Here is a 16734-nt window from a genome sequence, read left to right on the forward strand (position 1 = left end):
CCAGCCAGAAATGTGTGTCCTCAGAAAATGAACCCAGACTCCTTATTTATTGTAGAGGAGCCCAGAGTCCTGTAATGGTAAAATACGTTATAACATAGTCATATGCTAAAAATGTAACGTGTAAAAAGCAGAATGATTCCACGTTTTAATTGCAGCTGTGTGTGAAGAAAGGAGGGCGAGTCCACAAAGGAACTGTGAGTTTCCCCATTTGAACCGTGTTCATATCTCCCATGTGCTCTAGTAGTTGGGATTCGGCGCCACTGGGGACGACCTTCACGTGTGTGTATAAAAGGTCACGGCTTTGACTGCTCGGAGACGCCGTGTCCACAGAGCACCGGGACACGTGTTTGTGTTTCTGACCTCCTGCTTGTAAGCAATAAATGGACTTTCACAACTTTCATCAAGACTGTTTTTATTAAATAAACATTGGAAGAAATCATTCTTATGTCCCCTGATGTAACGTAGAGGAACCCAAAGTCTCCTTATTTAATGTAGAAGAGCCCTTAGATAAGTCTTCTTATCTAACAAACATGTTAGCATAAATGGAAACACACTGGTCCTGAATCATAGGATGTGTCTCGTTCTGTTAGTCAGACTGAGAGGAGGCGTCAAAGTGTGAATTTCTCTCAAATTGGGGCGTTGATTTTTGAAATTGATGTGACCAAAAAACACACTAAATGACTTCATTTTACTGCAGCATAACAATGAAATTGACGGGCTGTTGAACTAATGGACACAACACTAATATCTAGTATGAGTATCTAGTATGAGATGTGACTGAAAAGTATGTGATGCTTTGTAGTTCGGCTCATAAGCGCAGCCAGCAGTCTGTAAGCAGTCCTGTTTCACAAAAGTACGCAGCCAAACCATGTTCCCACTGTATAAACCAAACGGGTGTTTGACTCCACGTCGCTCATGACAGGGTGTCACGTGGGTGCCCTCTAGTGGGTCTGCTGCAGGGTGTGCAACCGTTATGATGCCACGAGGTATTCTATGAAGACGCTAGTGATGTGTCGTTCGTGAACGAACAAATCCTTACAAGGACTCGAGAGTAACGAGTCCTCTCAAAAAAAGATTAGTTCATTTTCTCGTGGCCACGCATCGGGACTTGCATCGGCTCAATGAACAAATCAATGACCGATTAGTCATGACCGATGACTAACCCTAACCCCTAACCCTAACCCACCCCCCCGTCAACAAATGACTCGAAGAAGGATTCGTTCATTTTACTGAAAGAGATTCAAAGAACCGAGTCAATAAAATGGTCGGTAATATCTTACCACCACCCCCCCCGACAGGAACGAATGACTCGAAAAAAGATTTGTTCATTTTACTGAACGAGATTCAAAGAACCGAGTCGGTAAAAAGATCCGAACTTGCCATCACTAGAAGACGCTAACCTCCTGCATGTTCGCCAGGGTCTCTTAACGTCACGAAATAAACGGCCGATCGGAGCCGAATGTGGTCCGTGTCCTGCTGGTGATTCTAAAAACACAACGCAAGAAAGAGTACAACCGCCACACATAGGACTCCACACCGGACACAGACAACGGCTTCAAGGAATCAATGAGCGCCGATCCTCAAGGGGAGATGAACCCGAGTGAAGCAGGCGGTACGGCAGGTGAGGTGAGACACAAAGACCCCCAGAGACCACCAGGTAGACACGTTACCACGTGGGAGGACGTAACGAACGAGCAGCCGGGTCTAAGAACTGCGGGGGGAATCATGGAATGTGGATCAGCGGTGTGGGACGGAGCAGGATGGACGGCCACGCCTCTGGTAGGTGGGGACAAACAGCACAGACAGACACACAGAGGACAAGAAGACACAAACACACAGGATGGGGAGAAGCGGCAGCCGACCCACAATGGAGCCAAGCCCAAAATGAGAGATTACAATTGATTGATTTAATATGAATCTGTCGGAACCTTTGGAGAACCATCCTATCAGGAGAGGCTCCTCCCCCTCTCTGCTCGCTAGTGGGAGGCAAGGCAATCTATTTCTATAGCACATTTCAACAACAAGGCAACTCAAAATGCATAAAACTATTAAAAACATCCAAGCAAGGAGATTTAGTGAAGAACATTGATTGAACGTAAAAGAAAGTCATTAAAGAGACGTTAAAAAAATAAAATAAAATTTGCAGTGTAGTTTAAAAATGTCTTTAAGAATGAAATGGACAATTAAAGGCAGCAGCAAACAGTCATTGATGTGGAATTAAAGGAGCTGAGGGACATGTGATCCCTCTGTGTGAGCGATGATTTGGAACGAACGAGTCCCGGCCACGAATCAAGGAAATACTAAGACAGACCACACGATGACTATGATGATGAAGAGCTGACAGTGGCCTGGTTCAAGCTCCACCACCGTCTGTGTGACGCCCCACGCCGGAGGTCAGATTCCGGTTTGATTCTGCTCCTCATAACTATCTACAAAGAGTTCATCCAAAGGCGTCTGAACACTGATCAACCAGATAGACACGTACAATAGAACATCCTGTTGTATTTGGTTTAGTCCCACTGGTAGAACATGATGAAAAGATTCTCCTCTGGCAGAATAACCTGAATAAACCTGCTCCTTTGCTTTGAGGTTAATATCCCATTTATCACAAGGGGAATACTGGGATACAGGAAACTTTAACGAAGCAGGAGGCAGGGGCATGAATTGTCCTTTAACGTGAATATTATGAGAAGCAGGAAGGGGTAAAATCTAAAAAGAGAACCAAGACATTGAAGTCACATTCTTCACATGTGTGATTAGTGGAGGCCGTGAGCTCATACGAGTTCTGTCATGTCACCTCATTACACCCCAACGACAAACGTCACCGCACCTCATTACACCCCAACGACAAACATCACCGCACCTCATTACACCCCAACGACAAACGTGACCGCACCTCATTACACCCCAACGACAAACGTCACCGCACCTCATTACACCCCAACGACAAACGTCACCGCACCTCATTACACCCCAACGACGTCACCACACCTCATTACACCCCAACGACAAACATCACCGCACCTCATTACACCCCAACGACAAACGTCACCGCACCTCATTACACCCCAACGACAAACGTCACCGCACCTCATTACACCCCAACGACAATCACCACACCTCATTACACCCCAACGACAATCACCACACCTCATTACACCCCAACGACAAACGTCACCGCACCTCATTACACCCCAACGACAATCACCACACCTCATTACACCCCAACGACAATCACCACACCTCATTACACCCCAACGACAATCACCACACCTCATTACACCCCAACGACAATCACCACACCTCATTACACCCCAACGACAAACGTCACCGCACCTCATTACACCCCAACGACAATCACCACACCTCATTACACCCCAACGACAATCACCACACCTCATTACACCCCAACGACAAACGTCACCGCACCTCATTACACCCCAACGACAATCACCACACCTCATTACACCCCAACGACAAACGTCACCGCACCTCATTACACCCCAACGACAATCACCACACCTCATTACACCCCAACGACAAACGTCACCGCACCTCATTACACCCCAACGACAATCACCACACCTCATTACACCCCAACGACAAACATCACCACACCTCATTACACCCCATCATACATGGGAGGAACATCAATATCGTCTTCATTAAAAATGTTTTTCATGGTTAACGCAAACAAATATAAATCAAGAGTATGTTGTTGTTTTCTTCTTCTTTCTTCAACTTTTATCCTGCAACCTGTAAACTTTAAATACAGATTATTTATTTATTATCACAATTTAATCCTACATCTCTAATCTGTATAAATCCAACATGTCAAACTGCAGCTCCCAACAGCCGGTTATCGGGTCAGTGATCAGCTGATTAAACAACTATCAGATTTATATAGTTACTTGGAATAAATGTGACAGATCAATGTAGTATTGAAGTAAAAGAGTCCTTTTGCCACTACTCCTCAGTGACATGGTCACAGCCACCGTCTGATTGGTCGGGGAACAGGAAGTAGCTGTCGTCCCAGAACATCCTGGAGCTGCTGGCCCTCACGCCGCCGGCCGGCAGGTAGGAGTGATGGAGGATCGGCAGCTGGACAGACAGGCGGCGCCTCACACTGACAGGATCACAGTACAAATTCAACGGCCTGATTGGAGTACATAATTAGCGCAGTGACACGTGGGGAGGAGGAAAGTTTCTCACTGTTCAGGAGAGTTGATGCCGTCAGGACTCAAAGGGTCCCAAGCCGGGCTCCGTTCCTCAGAGAAGACCTGAGCCGCATGGGACCATGTCACAGATCTGAGTCCACCTGCTGAGCACACAGGGTTCAGTCAGTTTGATAATATCTAAAATATATTATAATATATATACATATATGTGTATCATCTAGTTCCTTAGCTGCTGATTCTGTCGGTTCAGTTAGCTTCATGAAGCGAGCTAAAAAGATCTCGGCCGACCCCTCCCACCCCGGACAAAAACTGTTTGTGCCCCTTCCATCTGGCAGGAGGCTGAGGTCCATCAGGACTACGACCTCCCGCCACACGAACAGCTTCTTCCCGTCGGCAGTCGGGCTCATCAACAGAGCCGGTCCCCCACTGCCTGACTATAACACTCCACCGGTCACTCCCCCTCATACTGCACATGACACTTTAAATGCAATTCATCACTTTGTCTCTTGTCACTTTGTCTCTTGTCTGTTACTTGTTTGTTAGTGCACTTTATGCTTAATATTTTTCTTTTTTACTTTTAATATTTAAATTTTTTTAACTTTATTCTCTTGTTTTATACTAACCCATAGCCTTAGCCTTATTCTACTAACACATTGCATTAGCATTTCATTCCACTTTATTTTATTACTTGTGCACTGTTGTCTTGTCTGTCTACTGTCGCGCACTAATCGCCAAGACAAATTCCTTGTATGTTTGACATATTTTGGCTAATAAATGTTTCCTGATTCCTGATGGGATTTAGGAACTCTGAGTTTTGCATCATCAGAGCAGGTATCGGTGTTTTTGTATAAAGATTCGTAAAACTCTACAAAGAGTTCTGCTATTTTATCCAGTTTTGTAACAAACGTTTCTCTTGATTTTATTGTATGTACCGTGTTAGATGATTGCTGTTTTCTTCATCTGAATGCTAATAATCTGCTTGTCCTGTTACCGTGTTCGTAATATCTCTGGTTTGTGAATCTCAAACTTCCATCAATGTTTTCTGATAACAGGCTGTTGAGTTCTCTACGGGTAGCGTTTAAGTTGGTTAGAAAACTGGATGACGCTGATTGTTTATGCTTATTTTCCAAGTCTTTGGAGGTAGAGTCTGAAGAGGTGTGTCTTTAGTCTGAAGATGTGAAGGCTCTCTGTGGTCCTGATGTCTTCAGAGACCTCCTTCCACCATTTAGGAGCAGGACAGCAAAGAGTGGAGATCTAGTCGAGTGTTTTGCTCTCAGTGAGGAGGAACAAGCAGTTTATCACATGCAGAGCGGAGAGGTCAGAGGTCGGGTTGGACCAGGTCCTGGATGTAAGCTGGACCCCATCCATTCACAGCATGGTACGTGAGCACCATGTTTAGAACTGGATGAGCCACCGGTACCAGTGAAGAGAGCGGAGGAGTGTGGGAGGAAGGTTAAAGACCAGTGGAGCACCGAGAGAGCTGGTGTAGAGCGAGAAGATGAGGGGACCCAGGACGGAACCCTGAGGAACTCCAGTAGTAAGAAGACAAGGTTCCGACACAGATCCTCGCCAGGTTACCCGGTAGGTGCGGCCGTCGAGCAGAGCCTGAGACAGGTTGCCACGAACAGGTACAGAGTCAGTTGATGGGGTCGTTAGTTACAGAGAGTAAGAGATGAAGAAGTGGTCAGACACATGAAGTGGAGTTACAGAGATGTTAGTGGTAGAGCAGTTTCTAGTGAAGATCAAGGTGATTGCAGGGTTTGTGAGTAGGAGAGGGACTGAGTGACAAAAAATACATTTGGAAATAATGATGTGACAATACAGTATGTAAAATTGCAAAACTCACTGGTCAGTCCTTATAGTGGTTAGCATTACTGTTTTTTAATCAAAATATTGTCGGTTTTGCAGGAGCACTGAAATTTGCGTCTTACTCCATATGTTGCTCGAGAGCACCCTGAGGTACATGTATTTCAATAATGTCTCCTACATGGACGTCTGTTTGTCTGCTCCAAGCCCGTTTTCATAGGCTTCCTCTTCTTTTCTGATGGAGCGAGGGTTAACTAAGTGTACTGAGCTCAGCTGATTTCAGATCAGTCTTAACCTCTTGTGTGTCTTTACCTGAGTCTCGTCCTCTGGTGCCGCGCTGAAGCTTCGGCTGCGTCGCCTCACAGAGCTGCAAGCGGAGGGTTTCTATGTCTGAATCCAGCTGAAAATAAACTCATGCGTCACGTGACACATGGAACGGGGCACATAGAAGGTAGCATATCACACGTGACACATGGAACGGGGCACATAGAAGGTAGCATATCACACGTGACACATGGAACGGGGCACATAGAAGGTAGCATATCACACGTGACACATGGAACGGGGCACATAGAAGGTAGCATATCACACGTGACACATGGAACGGGGCACATAGAAGGTAGCATATCACACGTGACACATGGAACGGGGCACATAGAAGGTAGCATATCACACGTGACACATGGAACGGGGCACATAGAAGGTAGCATATCACACGTGACACATGGAACGGGGCACATAGAAGTTAGCATATCACACGTGACACATGGAACGGGGCACATAGAAGTTAGCATATCACACGTGACACATGGAACGGGGCACATAGAAGGTAGCATATCACACGTGACACATGGAACGGGGCACATAGAAGGTAGCATATCACACGTGACACATGGAACGGGGCACATAGAAGGTAGCATATCACACGTGACACATGGAACGGGGCACATAGAAGTTAGCATATCACACGTGACACATGGAACGGGGCACATAGAAGGTAGCATATCACACGTGACACATGGAACGGGGCACATAGAAGGTAGCATATCACACGTGACACATGGAACGGGGCACATAGAAGTTAGCATATCACACGTGACACATGGATTGCGGCACATGGCTGCAGCATCAACTCATTGGGACCACTCACCTGTGCGTTGTGACTCCAGAGCTGCAGGTTGAGGCCGCTCAGGCTCCTCCCCCTCACCTCCTCTTCTTCTTTGTCTCCCAGCTCATCGTCTCCATACAGGAACTGAAGAGAAAGAACCACGTCAGAGGAACAGAGCATCAAGACGCCTCTCGCTTCTCTGAAGGTCGCGCTAACCTTCGGCCCGAAGAGCCAGCCGAGGACGAAGAGGTTGCAGCAGAGGACGAGGACGCCGCTGACGCCCAGCTGGAGAGGAGGATTGTGGGCCGTCAGCAGCGACGCCAGCAGGCCGGACACACTGAAGGTCGTCACGGCAACTACACACTGCGTGAGAGGTTGTGGACGACCCGGTGACCTCACGCTCCATGCCAACAGGCAGCCCAGAGCCTGGAGCACGGGGAGGGAGCAGAACCTTTAGGTGAGAAGATCTTCTATGGCCCAATAGTTCTATGACTCTATGGCTCCGGGGTTCTATGACTATGGTTCCACGATTCTAAGGTTCCAGGACTCTCTAGTTCTATGGTTTCATGGATCTCTGGTGTCGTGGTTTAATGGCGCTGTTTCCATGGTTGTAGGGCACTATTGTTCTACGACTATGGTTTCACAGTTCCACGGTTCTATGACTCTCTGGTTCCATGGTTCTACGGATCAGAGCTGACCATTGTAGGAGCTTTGGATCCGCACACAGCAGCGATCCACAGCTGCATGTTGGAGCTGCTGCAGCTTTCAGAAAACATTTGGACAAGCTCGTCCTGAGCCGGGACACTCTGAAGGACAACGGATTAGAACATCAGCCCCGGGTCGGCCTTCTTAGGGGTCAAAGGTCAGAGGGGGAACTTACGCTCATGGTATATCAATGTACTGCTGCTTTGTAATTTATACTCCACAAAAACAAAACTATTTATGCAATTCATTTATATACAGTTTTACTTAACAATAGAAGAGAAATAAATGTTGATACTTTGAGCTTTAATTAAGTTCTTCATAATAAATAACACAAGTTCCTGATGATAGCTATGTACCTTCACTTTACTTTAACAGATGGATCGGGGAACCTTCCTGTGTGGTTGTTACCTGTGGTCTCAACTGAAGCTCCACCCGCCTGAGAGGGTCTACGGTCTGCCAGGTGCTTAAAAGCGACACATCGAGCAGCAGCAGCAGCAGCAGAACGCGGCCGGCCGGCTTGTGCCTCACGCTGCAGAGCGAGTGAAGCCTCCAGGTTCGGATGAACAGAACGCTGAAGCCCACTGTGTGGCCCAGAGAGACGGTCCACAGGCGCACCTGTGGAGCCAACGGGACGGCACGTGGAATAGCAATACTACTGTGTACAAGGTATGCTAGTACAGCTCCAGTACCGCCAGCACCACAATAAGCATGATGTTGAAAGTTCATGTAGCAGCTGGTGAAGGTAGAGCATCTTTATTTTTTAAGATAAAACTTAAAACGTTCCTCTTTGATTGTGCCTATAGTTAGGGCTGGCTCAGGTTAGCCCGGACCAGCCCTTAGTTAAGCTGCTATAGGCTTAGAATGCCGGGGGAATTCTTAGGACACACCGAGCTCCTCTCTCACGCTCTCGTTCTACAATAATTCACGTTTTATTAATGCACATGACTAATTCAGCTTCTTTACGGGAGGTTTTTTTTGTGCTTTCTCCCCTAGCAGGTCTCCGTAGATTGTAGTTCCTTCTGGACCCTGGTCCTGACACCTGCTGCTGCCATCATCATATTATTATTACTGTCATCATAAACCAACATTACCCTCTCTTAAAGTCTTTGTGCTTCTCTCCCACAGGCTTCTGTGGATGGTGGTTCTATGTGATGGTGGTTCTATCTGATGGGGGTTCTATCTGATGGGGGTTCTATGTGATGGCGGTTCGATGTGATGGGGGTTCTATGTGATGGGGGTTCTATGTGATGGCGGTTCTATGTGATGGGGGTTCTATGTGATGGGGGTTCTATCGGATGGGGGTTCTATCTGGTGGTGGTTGTCCCTGCAGTGGTCCTGCCGTACACCTACTTACATTATTTGAATCATATCTGTCATATGAATTTTTCATCTTCTACATTGTTTATTGTGTCATCATTGTAGTCTGTCCATCAGGAGACGGATCCTCCTCTGACGTTCTCACTGAGGTTTCTTCCCTTTTTTCCCCATGGAAGGGTTTTCATTGTTTGGGGAGTTTTTCCTGTGCTGATGTGAGGGTTTCGGGACAGAGGATGTTGCATGTGTACAGACCGTAAAGTCCTCCGAGGCTAATTTGTAATTTTGGGCTATACAAAATAAAATGAATTGAATCTTCATCCATGATAATAATTCATACTGATCTTTTTCATAACCAACGTTGCCAAATCAATGTAGTTCAGTGAAAAGAACAATATGAGCAGTACTCCTGTATAAAGCAGTCTGAACTCACAGAGCAGAGGAGCTCAGAGGTCCAGAGGGACCACGTGGCTCCGTCCAGACCGGAGACCAAGATGGAGGAGGAGGACATCAGGACGCCGAGCAGCAGCAGCTCGTCCTCCGATCCATCGCTGAGCGTGAGCGGCCTGCAGACACAACAACACTTTGCTCTTAAGACAAGTATGTGTTTCTGTACCCAGGTGGGCATTTTGCCTTCTCCGAAATCAATTCTTTGTATTTTTGTATTTTATTTGATTCCTTATTGTAAATGCAAATTGAGAATGTGTCAAAAAAACATCACATAGAAGGATAGTGCATATCGTAAATCATGAATATTAACAATAATGGACAACAACATAAACACAATCACATCATTGTTTGTTCAGGTACTACAGCTGTGTTCTACAGGTCTAGGAGACAGGAATGAGAGGATGCACCGGTGTTTACGGCAGATGGCGGTGAAGAAGAGGAGGGCCAGCGTGATGAAGATGGTCCCGGCTGCAGCTGATGATATAATGCCGTACAGCAGGAAGCTGACATGCTGCCGCTGCACCACGACCAGGGTCCGGTCCCTGGTCGGTCCTGGACCTGCAGCAGCACACGTTAGCATCGACACTGAGCAGCGTTCCCTGAGACGGTCTGTAATGCGTTCAGGGTCTCACCTGGGAACTTCAGCAGGTGGTTTACCAGACGCAGCTGTTGTGTGGAAGTACTGAAGTCCCCCACTGACACCCCACTGCTGCCTGAGGACACAGTGCTAATCAGTAACCAATAATCAATATAATCACTGCTGATTGGTAACAATGACAATAATAACGCTGCTAACTGTCTTTCACCTTGAAACTGGATCAGATCGATTGCCGCCATTCTCTCTCCGTTACGAAAGAACACTGAACCCTGAAAAACACATGCGTACGATTATATATATATGTGTGTGTGTACAAATATACACACATACACTTCGGTATGCTACATGTGTGTCGTTTGTGTGCTACACGTATGCTGTTGGTGTACTACAGTTATGTCATATTGTACTACAGGTGTGTAATAGTGTACTACAGGTGTGCCGTTGGTGTACTACAGGTATGTCATAGTGTACTACAGGTGTGCCGTTGGTGTACTACAGGTATGACATAGTGTACTACAGGTGTGTAATAATTGTATGTGTACTACTGTGGTGGCGGGCGTGGTTTGGCTCGGAAAAGCCGCCGGGAAATTATTTTCCAGGCGGCACGCGCATATCGCTTTGTGTTAGGTTTCGTGGATTACGCAACGCGGTATCCGGAGGCAGTGCCGTTGCGCAATATCTCTGCAAAGAGCGTTGCGCAGGCTCTGTTTCAGGTCATCTCCCGAGTTGGAATCCCTAAGGAGATTCTGACTGACCAGGGCACCTCGTTCATGTCGCGCACACTGAGAGAACTTTACGGGTTACTGGGCATTAAGTCCATTCGTACGAGCGCGTATCACCCACAGAAGGACGGGCTGGTGGAACGCATGAATAAGACTCTGAAGTCCATGATCCGTAAATTTATTAGCGACGATGAACATAATTGGGACCACTGGCTTAACACTCTGTTGTTTGCAGTGCGGGAGGTCCCCCAGGCCTCCACAGGATTTTCTCCCTTTGAACTTTTGTTTGGCAGGACGCCGCGAGGGGTGCTGGACCTGATTAAAGAAAGCTGGGAGGAAGGTCCGAGCCTCTGGAAGAATGATCCAGTACGTCCCAGACCTAGGAGCAAAACTCCACACACTGGGATGGCTATCACGAGAGAATTTGCTGCAGGCCCAGGAGCGACAACAACGGCTGTACGACAGAGGGGCCAGGCTGCGACGATTCACACTGGGAGAAAAGGTACTTGTATTACTTCCTACTTCCAACTCTAAACTCCTAGCCAAGTGGCAAGGGCCCTTCGAGGTCACACGGCAGGTGGGGGACGTCGACTACGAGGTGGTGCGGTCTGACAGGGGCGGGGGTACACAGATATACCAACTGAACCTCCTGAAAGCCTGGAGGGGGTGGAGTCCGTCTCTCTGGTCTCTGCAGTATTGGAAAGGGAGGAGCTGGGGCCGCAGGTTCCAAAAGCAGGTAATCATACCACGCTCCCTCGAGACGCTCATCTCTCCGAGAGCCAGAGGGCGGACGTCGCCAGGTTGCAGGAGCGGTTTGCTAATGTGTTCTCTCCCTTGCCAGGCCGGACCGACCTCATAGTACACAGTATCGAGACGCCCCCGGGCGTGACGGTGAGGTCGAGACCCTACAGGTTGCCGAACACAAGAAAGAAGTGGTTCGTTGGGAATTGCCGAGTATGTTGGAGTTGGGGGTAATAGAAGAGTCCAACGGTGCCTGGTGCAGCCCCATCATCCTTGTGGCTAAGAAGGATGGATCTGTACGTTTCTGCGTGGACTATCGCAGGGTGAATGACGTGAATCATGTAAACTCCTGGACCGGCTAGGCACTGCACGTTTCTTCACGACACTGGATTTAACCAAGGGCTACTGGCAGATGCCGCCTACCTGGACGACGTAATTATCCACAGCACCACTTGGGCGGAGCATGTGCGGCAGGTGGGCGCGGTGCTGGAGGCGCTGGGACGGGCGGGGCTCACCGCCAACCGGGGAAGTGTGCAGTTGGACGGGTGGAGGTACGGTATCTGGGGTACCACTTGGGGGGCGGGCAGGTGCGCCCTCAGGTAGACAAGACGACAGCTATCGCGGCCTGCCCGCGGCCCAAGACAAAATAAGAGGTGAGGCGGTTCTTGGGGCTGGGGGGGTGTTACAGACGGTTCATCCCCGGCTTCGCGGACCTCACCAGCCCCTTGACCGACTTGACCCGGAAAGGTGCGTCAGATCCGGTTCAGTGGTCGGAGCAGTGCCAGCAGGCGTTTGAGAAGGTAAAGCAGGCTCTCTGTGGGGAACCACTCCTTCATACTCCTAACTTCTCTGTCCCCTTTATTCTGCAGACCGACGCGTCGAACAGGGGGCTGGGGACCGTTTTGTCCCAGGAGGTGGGGGGGTGGACCGCCCCGTGGTGTACATTAGTAGGAAGCTGTCCGAGAGGGAGGCCAGGTACAGCACAGTGGAGAAGGAGTGCCTGGCCATCCGGTGGGCGGTCAACTCCCTATACTACTACCTCCTGGGACGCTCATTCACCTGTTCGGACCACACCCCGCTCCAATGGCTCCACCACATGAAGGATGCCAACGCCCGGATCACTCGGTGGTATCTGTCTCTACAGCCTTTTAATTTCAAGGTGGTCCATAGGCCGGGGACGCAGATGGTCGTGGCAGACTTCCTCTCCCGCCCTCTCGAGGGCGAGGGGGGAGTAGGTTTGGCCGGATGACTCCCCGGCCTAAGTCGGGCGGTGGGGGTATGTGGTGGCGGGTGTGGTTTGGCTCGGCTGCATGGGGGACGGAGAAGGGAGTGGTTCAGGGAACGGTGCCGGGGGAGGCATAATCAGCCTCAGGTGGGACTAATCAAGCCATGTGTTTTACCTTTAAGTAGGCGACAGCAAGAGAGTGCTGAGCAGACAAGGAAGCTGGAGCCAGTCGTGCTTGCAAACGATAAAATAAAGACTGTACACTGAAACCCTCAGCCGCATCCTCATTATTCCGGGACATGTGTGTCGTTGGTGTACTACATGTGTGTCGTTGGTGTACTACAGGTGTGTCGTTGGTGTACTACAGGTGTGTCGTTGGTGTACTACAGGTGTGTCGTTGGTGTACTACAGGTGTGCTTTCGGTTTGTCAGCGAGCTCACCGTGACTCCTTCAAACTGCGTCTGCTTCACAGCCTCCAGCAGTGTCTTCTGGACTTCTTCCCCACTGAGGCTCACGTTTCTCCGGCTGCTATACTTCTCTCTGTGCTTCACCGCCTCCATCACTTGAGTCAGAGCTTTGGCAGTCACCCACACAGCGTCATAGGCGAAGGAGTGGAGGGGGCTGACCTTCGACCCCTCCTGGGTCAGCCTTCTAACATACGAGTCCTGGTAGTCCTGAGGGGTCTGAGGAGACGGGCCAGGTGGTTAGATGTGATGGTGTGTTAGTGGGCGTAGGGTTGTCGTGGTTACTGACCCGTCCAGAGATTCCCGGGGTCTTGGTGTTACCAAGCCGCCTCATCTGCATCTTGATGGATCCGTCTGCTGCCATCAGCAGACTGTTGGCCGTACATCCGGGAACCTGCTTTTCAAACCTCCATCCAGATGTTCCACCATCAACCACCAGCCACTGGTACCGGGCTCCAAACATGTTCAGCCTGTAAGCCTGAAGGACAGAGGTCACAGATTGACCCTTCCTTACTACAAGTGTTGAAGAACTATAGTGGCCTTCAGGGTACAGTAAGTATTCTTAAAGTATGAAAGGTATTCAGATTTAAGTTTAGATGAAGGACGAGACGGACCATCCTACTTCAGTCTATGGAGAAACCTACGCAGCAGAGAACCTCGGAGACAGACTCCTCCTCAAAGTGACCGATGATGACCCGAACGTCTCGTTCCTGTAAATCAAAGCAGCAGCATTGAGAGGACCGAGTAAAAGGGGTCCATCAGGTCCTGGACCAAACCTGCGTCATACCTTCAGCCTCTTCAAGCTGCTGCAGACGTTGTCAGAGAAACTTTCTGAAGAAACCACCTGAATATCTGCCTTCAGCAGCTGTCGGCTCAGATCTTTCTTCACCTGGACCAGAACAAAGAATCACACACATGAGGCCACAGAAGACATGTGAGAAGATCTGTGACCGGAGTAGAGGATCACCTCTGAGAGTCGGGGTTGCTCCTGAGAGATTACTCCGACCCGGGTCCACTTAAAGCGCTGCAGCAGCTTCACCGTGGCCTGGTTCAAGACCCGGTCCGAAGGCACCGTGCTGAACAGGTTGCCATACCACTTCCTGTTGGACAGGCTGGGGGACGAGTCTGAGAAGGACACCTGAGACACCGGGGGACAAGTTTGTTTGTTAGTGGTGGGTCAGTTTTACTGGACCGGTGAACCTGGTTTAGTTTAGACCAGGTGAAGTTAACCAGGTCATGTGTACTAGGTGAAGTGGACAGAGTGACGTGGATTGGGTTTATTGGACTGGATGATGTGGACCGGGTTTAGCAGACTACAGAGCAGGTTGATAGGGTGACAGTTTATTTCATACCGAGTACGAAACAAAATCCAAAAACTAAGGACGCTCCAAAGGAGGAAAACAGAGCTACTATCAAGAACTGAGGCCGGGCACAGGAACAAAAAAGAGCCCTAAAGAAAAAACACTCACACGAGGTAAAACGGTGATCACGAGACAAGACAAACTTTGGCTATGGACACTGGTGGTATGACGACGTAGGTTGACACACTGGCACAAGACAAAGGCAGAGGTGAAGTTAAACAGGTCTAGTGGACAGGCTGTGTACCTGCAGCAGATTGAGGGCCGGCAGAGAGCGGGCGATGAGCGCCGTCACAGATGGACACACCCCCCCAAACAGCAGCAGGTAGTTAGGCTCCACCCACATGGCATCAAACAGGGCTTTGATGGATTCAGCAGAGTCACACTGAGAACACAAGGAGAACTTTACCCAGTGGGTCCACCTAAGGCCTCCTCAGGGACAGAAGACCACTACCAGTGCAGACAGGTTCAGATATACATACTATATGTGCGTATAGATATATGTATATATCTTATAACATCGGAGGTTGAATTTGCGGGATAAGACTGAGGGAGTGTAAGTCCTGGATAAAGGTTTAAAAAGCTCTCTGATGACGTAGTGGCAGTCCTGCTGTGATGACCTGTTGACCCTAACCCAGAATATTCCATGGCAAGTACTTGTCCTACTTCTCTGCAAAGAATGTTGGTCCTTCAGAAACGTTTTGTTGGATTGCAACTCGGTCAGTCGCACAACTCAGCGGCTGCTTTATTGCATAAACTGCAGATTCTCACTATTTATGACGTTAATATTTCTTTACCTTTCATTTCTTATCTTTAAGATGCTGATCATTTCAAGTCCTACTTCACAGTTAATTCACTCACATCTTCATCCCCCTAAATCACTGACTAGCACAACTCAACGTCCTGTTAGATTTAAGGGAACCAAATTATGGAATGAAAAGTTTTGAAAGAAATTCTAATTGCTTGTTTTTATTAGTGTTATTTTCTTTCGTCTATTGTTTGTCATTTTGTAAAATATATTTATATTTTATGGGGGGGGCCTCAAATAAGCCCAGTTGGCCTCTTCCTGCCTTTCGTTATATTATGTTGGTTTGTTTATTTTGTATTGGGCAAATAATTAGATGTATGTGTGCAGTATGTATGTGTGTATATACAGTATATGTGTGTATGTACAGTATGTGTGTGTGTATATACAGTATATGTGTGTATATGTGTGTATGTACAGTATGTGTGTGTATATGTGTGTATGTACAGTATGTGTGTGTATATGTGTGTATGTACAGTATGTGTGTGTGTATGTAAGGTCAAACAGATCTCTTTGTCAGATATCAAAATGTGTTTTGATATCTGACGGGTTATTTATTTGAGTTATTGTGAGAATTTCGCCTGGCATGCTCACAAGCTATATGACTATAATGTTATATATATATATATATATATATATATATATATATATATATATTATATTTATTACACACACACACACACATCAGGGTATCACAAGTGCATCTACTTCTAGTCATTGAACGCTTTTTCCGCTGTAGTACTGAATACTCTGTACTGACAGTCAGAAATGGTTCTGGTCGACCCACCTGTGAGTCCAGCTCATGGAACTGGATCTCGTAGTCCCCCAGAGGAGCCGCTTGTTTCTTCAGATCCTCTAAAGCCAGTCGGACCGCAGTAGCCACGCCGGCCTGCAGGTTGCCCCCCCCCGACACGGAGCCCGCGGGCATCATCCACAACACGGGCAGAGGTTGGCGTACCTGAGCCGGTACCGGTTCCAGACCAAACAGGAGCCAGCAGACCAGCAGCAGCCTGAGCGCCTCCATCATCTTGGTCTGCTGCTCCCGGCAGAGATCCGGTAATCCTGTAAGCAGCCCGGGGGATTACAGGATCAACCTGGACACCAGATGTCACACATGGGGCGTCTAAGGAAGACGGGTCGGCGCCTCCACGCTCCTCGTGGAGACCAGGTCTAGTACACAGGTCCACTTCCTACTTATCCTCCAGGTCACCAGAACATTAGATTCACACGTTTGAACTGAACCAGTCTCAGTAAATGAGA

General features: G+C 48.4%; 1 protein-coding gene across 5 annotated transcripts; it reads right to left on the reverse strand.

Moving 5' to 3' along the window:
- Positions 1-3721: 3721 nt before the first annotated feature.
- LOC120810452 (gamma-aminobutyric acid type B receptor subunit 2) lies at positions 3722-16650 on the reverse strand. Of its 5 annotated transcripts, none has more exons than XM_040164977.2 (18): positions 16262-16650; positions 14917-15054; positions 14279-14449; positions 14099-14200; positions 13956-14021; positions 13601-13789; positions 13288-13530; positions 10368-10428; positions 10194-10274; positions 9969-10119; positions 9545-9677; positions 8206-8412; positions 7791-7898; positions 7309-7518; positions 7135-7236; positions 6297-6351; positions 4213-4318; positions 3722-4126 (listed from the first exon to the last, which is right to left on the reverse strand). In XM_040164977.2, exons 1-18 carry the CDS (start codon positions 16499-16501, stop codon positions 3967-3969), a joined length of 2523 nt encoding a protein of 840 aa, XP_040020911.2. In that variant the 5' UTR covers positions 16502-16650; the 3' UTR covers positions 3722-3966. The 5 variants fall into 5 exon arrangements, with proteins under 5 accessions (XP_040020911.2, XP_040020910.2, XP_040020909.2 ...); XM_040164976.2 differs by having other exon boundaries at positions 4213-4321; XM_040164975.2 differs by having other exon boundaries at positions 6297-6384.
- Positions 16651-16734: the final 84 nt, after the last annotated feature.

This window comes from Gasterosteus aculeatus, chromosome 20, assembly GCF_964276395.1.
Source record: "Gasterosteus aculeatus chromosome 20, fGasAcu3.hap1.1, whole genome shotgun sequence".
In the NCBI taxonomy this organism is placed as follows: Eukaryota; Metazoa; Chordata; class Actinopteri; order Perciformes; family Gasterosteidae; genus Gasterosteus; species Gasterosteus aculeatus.